Below are 6,000 nucleotides of genomic sequence, written 5' to 3'. Positions count from 1 at the left end.
TTTCCTCTTTCTTCTTTTTTTAATTGTAATGTAAAGGGGTTACAATTATATTAGCCATATAGTAGGTACATTACTTCTCACATATTGCTACCCCTTGGTTCTCTTTTTTCTTCCTTTTCTTCTTTCTTTCCCTCTCCCTCTCCTTTCTTCCTTCCTTTCTTTTTTCTTTCCTTATCTCTTTCTCTTTCTGAATCTCTTTGCTATATTTCCCAGCCACCTCAAACTTGCCATCCGCCCACCTCAGCATCCCAAGTGAAGATTAGAGGCATGTCTCACCATGCCTGGCTTTTGCGTCTCTTTCATCTGGGGCTGTCTTTTTGTCTCTGAAGGATTTTCTATGTAGGAGTAGATGAAAAAGATACAGTGTGTGGGCTCTGGGTAGGTGCTCTGCCCTGTCTGGGCCCAGAGACTCCAGCCCCAGCTTTCTTGCTGGGCCAAGTTGAGAAAGCTTCTTTCCCACACTGGGCCCCAGTTGCCCCGTTCACAATAGCTAGTGTCAAGCTGGAGTATGTCAGTGCCCCGCATTGGAGAGGCAGACCTCATCAGGTCTCAGTTTCTTCATCTGTAAAACAGGAACCCTGAGTTCTTGGAGCTGGGAAATCCCAGGAATGGATTTCGCCAGAGCCCTGTCAGACCTCCTGGGAGGGGGCTTGTCAGGGTGGTGATGGTTTGCATCTGTGGGTGCCAGTCATGTCCCCCCAGCTTTGGAGGGTGGGTGTGTAGGGAGACAAGGCCAGAACCTAGGCCCTCTCACCCCCCAGCCTCCCCCAGCCCAGGGCCCCCCCACCCAGCCACAAAGCCTGTGGTACTTCCTCTAGCCCTGCTGGCAGGCGGCCTGGCCCAGCCCCTCGGCTAAGGAAGCGCATTTCCTGCCTCCCTGGGCCGGGCTGGATGAGCTGAGCTGAGCTCCGCGCAGCTGCGAGGGGTCATTGCTCAGCCTCCCTCCGCACCCCATCCCCAGGCCAGAACTGCTAGATAGCTGTCCCCAGGAGCGCGCGAGCCCTCCCGGCCACCCTCCAGCCAGTCCCTGGCCTGGCTGTGAGTCCTGTGTCCACTTCTCCTGACCCCTCGGCCACCACCCCAGAAGGCTGGAGCAGGGACGCCGTCACTCCGGCCGCCTGCTCCCCTTGGGTCCCCGAGCGAGTCCACGCCGGCCCCGGTGCCCACCCGCAGCCCTGCCTCTGGACACCGGATAAGGCCCAGCGCGCAGTCTCCAGGGTGGACAGCATGCCCCGCAGCTCTCTCCTGCTGGTCCTTGTCCTGCTACTGGCCATCTGCAACCTCAGCCCGACAGGTAAGTGTCCAGGGGCCCAACTTAGCCCCTCAGTACCTCCTTCCTTAGCTCATGATGCGGGGGCTCTGGGGACACGTGGGGTCACCACCCATCCGAATTTGCTGGGACTGAGTGACTTCACAGGCCATAGGACATTTCATGTTCAAAGGCCAAGTGGGACGAGTTAGTTACCTTGGCTCTGGCCCCAGGCCTCTGTACTCCTGTGTCCAGCCCATGGGCCAAGAATGCTGTACAGCCTGGACTGCAGGAGTTCCCTGTCCTTTCTGGGCCTTGAGTGTCCTGCTTGCAGAAGGTGGGAGAAGAAGGAGGCCTATTTCCTTGTGGTGTGATCCTGGGGACCAGCGTCTGGACAGATGGAGGCTGAGAACAGTTCCCCCTCGGTACTGGAAGGGCCCACTTTCTATGTCATGGTTGTTTTGTGGCTGGCTTGAAATCTCCCACTTTCTTGGGCCTTTGAACTTCCCCAAAGCCCTACTGAGCAGATCAAAGCTGGGGTGCCCTGCCCTACAAAGGGTGTGGGCTCAGGTTAGGGGCTCTGCACAGGGGCACTGCTCATCCCTGGCCCTTTCCCAGAGTCATGATCCAGGTTGTCTCACTGAAACCAAGCAAGGGAGGTGATCAGGAGCCCCCCACGCCAGGCGCTGCTCACTGCCGGGCACGCTTCTCAGTCAGCTCAGGGCCCCTCCACACTCCTTGCCCACCTGCCTATCCAGGGACTTCCTTAGGGATTTGGGGGGGCACAACGCAGTGGTCAGTGGTCACCCCCAGCATTTGAAAGTCTCTAGTCTATAAAGCTTTTGCCACCACCTCATTAGCAGCCAGAAATGGAGTTTCAGAGGCCCCGAAGAACTCAGAGAGGATTTGACTCCAGACTTGAGGTTTCCCAGCAATGTTTCTAACCATGAGCCATAGAATAGAACCCCCTTTCCCAGTGACCCTGCAAGATGGCTGCCCTTATGGTCCCATTTCACAGAGGAGAAAATGGAAGTTCTGACCTTCTGACCTCACAGCCATGGCTCTGTGCTTCCATCCTCTTTGTTGTTGGAGATTAAGGGGTGGCGCAGACTATGAAAATCTGGTTTTATAGGATACAAGACAATGCTGTGCTGGTATAGTGTCCACAACGGAACAGGGCCCGATTTGGGGTATAGCTGAGTGTAGAGCAATTGCCTAGTATGTGTGTATGTGTATGAGTATACTGTTTATATACTTATACATGTAATATATTTATATATTTATATATTTATATATTCATATATTCATATATTTATATATAAACATATACAAATGCATATTAATATATATTTTATTCTAGTTTCTTTTTTGCCAGTCCTGAGCCTTGAACTCAGGGCCTGGCCACTGTCCTTGAACACTTTTTGCTGAAGGCTAGTGCCAACAAAATCCAGGCTGGAGGTATTTGTTCAAAAGCATTAGCTATGAACGAGAAAGCTGTGATTATGAGTCCTTGAGCTTAAACCCCAGTACCAACCCACCCCCACAAAAAAAAGACATATAGAGATTTAAGAATAATTTAACTATATAGTTACCTTAGCATAGCCTTCAATGAAAACAGACAAGAGCAGAGAACTGGGAATATAACTTAGTGGCAGAACACATGCATACCATGTATAAGACACTGCGTTTAATCCCCAGGAAGGTTAGTAAGTAATTGGTGGGTTGCTTATTTGTCTTTGTCTAGCTTCTTAAGGCAGATCAGCCTTTTTGCAACCTGTGTTCCATGTTTTCCTCAAGACTCAGCAGCAGCCATGGTAGTCTCCTTCTAAAATATACTCCTCCTTCCATGTGCCATCGTTGGAATAATGACACCCTCCTTGTTGAACTTTTAAGTGCTTTCCCCTTTTGTTCCGGTTATAAATACCACCTCAATGCACGTTTTTAAAGCATGCACCTTTTCCTGTATTTTGGCTTATTTCATTTGGAGACAGTCCCAGAAGCAGGAGGCCCTGGGCCCATGGCCTTAGCTGTGTGGCTGAGATTAAAGAGTTCCTTAAAGGAAAGTGGGTATCATTTGCCTGAGGATAGGGCAGAGGTGTTACCAACTATCTGAGTGGAGGTCCAGAACTCCCTGTAGGGAGGCTGGTGGCACAGACCAAGGACCACAAATACCCCAACATTGAGACCATATTCCAGGCAGCTTCTCATCTGCCAGGGAGAAAAAATATGGGTCAAGGGCCATGGTGGCCAGGAGAGGATTAGGTCGGTGGGACATGTGTGAAGATCCTCCCTCCTCTCAGCTAGACAGACAGTGACACAAAGACTCAGAGGGACAGAGGGACTTGCTCAGGGTCACATGCAGGGCAGTTCTGGACCCTTGGAGGACAGGCTTTGTGCATGTCTTCTGGCACCTTTGGATAGATTTGGGTAAACCGCAAGTGCTTGAGCCCTAGGCCTAAGCACTGCAAGTCTTTCGCTCAGCCTGGTCTCACCCCAGTCCCAGCTAGGGCTTGAGTCGTGGGCCTAATCTCTGCAATGCTTTCCTGCAGCCCAGTCTCGCCCCAGGAGTTGACCCTCAGGCCCAGAACAGTGGAAATACTTGACGCAAGTCCTCCTGCAGGTCAGAGCCGGGATGTTGTCCCTTAGGTTTTTGCCTGAGGCTGGTGCTTTATCATTTGAGCCACAGCTCCAGTCCTAACTTTTTGGTGACTAATTGGAGAAAAGAGTCTCTCAGACTTTCCTACCTGGGCTGGTTCTAAACCTTAATTCTTAAATCCCACCCTGCTGAATAGCTAGGATCCCAGGTAGGAGCCACTGAAACCTAGTAGGACATTACATCTGAACATTGCAACTCCACCTGAGGCTACAGCATTATCACCTTGACCTAGTGGGCTCTGGGAACCCACGGGAAAGACAGGCACAAGGGAGAATTAAGGCCTGGCTGGTGGCCAGGTGGTGTGGTTTTGGTTGTTGGGAGATGAAAAACTGTGAGACTATGGTTGAAAGGAGTGAAGGGTGGCTAGGTGGTTTGTGGGTGACTGAAGACTTTTCAGCAGGGAAGACTTGTTAGAAAGCATCCTTGCTGTGGGCTGGGAGCATAGCCAAGTGATAGAGTGCTCCCCTAGCATGCACGAAACCCTAAGTTTGATTCCTCAGTACCCCATACACAGAAAAAAGCCAGTTGTGGCTCCGTGACTCAGATGACAGAGCCCTAGCCTCGAGCAAAAAGTATCCAAGGACAGTGCCCAGGCCCTGAGTTCAAGCCCCAGGACTGGCAAAAAAAAAATGCATCCCCACGGTTGTTATGAATTCTTAGATACTATGCACGGGGCACCCACAAGTTCTACCTGAGCACTTAACATGGATTACTGTATCAGACTGACTGCATCAGACAGACACCCAGCCCATGAGGCACAGGCTGAGTGCTAGAGATGGATGACCAGGTTTCAAATCACAGCCCTGCCACTAATTAGTTGGGAATCCTAGGGCCAACTCCTCAGCCTCCCCCAATCTTACCTATAAAATGGGTATAAAGGGGCCAGGAGTTTGGCCTAGTGGTTAAAGTGCTTGCCTAGCATGCATTAAGACCCGGGTTCGATTCCTTGGTACCACATACATAGAAAAAAGCCAGAAGTGGTGCTGAGGCTCAAGGGGTAGAGCTCTAGCCTTGAGAAAGTCCAAGGACAGTGCTCAGACCCTGAGCTCAAGCCCAGGACTGGCAAAAAAAAAATGGGTATAAAAACTGCAAACCTCGCTGGGTACTGGTGGCACACGCCTATAATCCTAGCCACTCAAGAGGCTGAGATCTGAGGATCATGGTTCAAAACCAGACTGGGCAGGAAAGTCCATAAGACTCTTATTTTCAATTAGCCAGCAAAAAAGTGGGAGGTAGAGCTGTGGCTCAACTGGTAGAACACCAGCCTTGAGCAAAACAGTTCAGAAACAGTGTCTAGACCCTGAGTGCAAGCCCCAGGACTGACACAAAGACAAAACAAAACCACAAATACCTGCCAACCTACCTAGGCACTAACTAGTGTGTAAGTTTCAGAAAGTGTCTTGGCTTCCAGCAAACGGAGACATTTCTGCAGACAGACAGACCAGAGGTCCAAGTACACTGCAGCCCCTGGCATACTCAGGATGAGGCCCCAAGAAGTGGGCTTTTGCTTCTGGCCAGCAGTCTTTGAAGAAGCTGATCTGAGATGGTCCAGGCCATCTGGATCCTCGGGCCCACTGTGGTTCCAAGAAAGACTTGGCAAAGTCTGGGAAGTGGCAGTGCCCTGTGTGCCTGTGGGTGAGGAAGGAGGTGGAGAGGACAGTGGTGGAGGTTGCTCCCTGGTCTCTCATTCTGGAGGCCCCGACACTCAGGCCCCCCAGCGGCGCCTCCTCCCACAGGACCCAAGAGACTTCAGGCATTTCCCTTGGTGCCAGTGGATTGTTTTCAGCTGGTCTGGGCCCGCCTTGGGCTCTGGGAGACAGGCCCAGGCGTCACACTCCCTCCTGTCTCCCCATTCTCGTCTAAGGGGTGGGGGCAGCCAGGATTCGAAAAGGCCCCAAAATAAATGGACCTCTTATCTGATCTCCCAGCCTGGCCTGTTATCTGATCATTACATAATGGCTAGGCCTGTGGCCTCTCCCCCTGGCTGACGGCATGGAGGAGGTGGCCCCAGGCCGCCTGGCGATCTGGGAGGAACTGGGGTTCCTGAAAGTCTGGGGAGGGGGCAGGGAAAGTCTGAAGGAAAAAAGGGAGGTGC

General features: G+C 51.8%; 1 protein-coding gene across 3 annotated transcripts in view; it reads left to right on the top strand.

The window, feature by feature from the left end:
• Nucleotides 1-912: 912 nt before the first annotated feature.
• Eng (endoglin) overlaps nt 913-6,000 on the top strand; it is a 30,663-nt gene continuing 25,575 nt past the window's right edge. For all 3 annotated transcript variants that reach the window (XM_090330692.1, XM_090330693.1, XM_090330691.1), the window contains exon 1: nt 913-1,294. In XM_090330692.1, coding sequence (XP_090186818.1) covers nt 1,228-1,294 — 67 coding nt within the window. In that variant the 5' untranslated portion in view covers nt 913-1,227. The remainder of the gene's footprint in view (nt 1,295-6,000) is intronic.

This window comes from Megascapheus bottae, chromosome 3 (assembly GCF_031878675.1).
Source record: "Megascapheus bottae isolate mThoBot1 chromosome 3, mThoBot2.hap1, whole genome shotgun sequence".
Lineage (NCBI taxonomy): Eukaryota > Metazoa > Chordata > Mammalia > Rodentia > Geomyidae > Megascapheus > Megascapheus bottae.
Note: the sequence above shows the minus strand (reverse complement) of the source record. Positions and strands in the feature narration are given on the sequence as shown.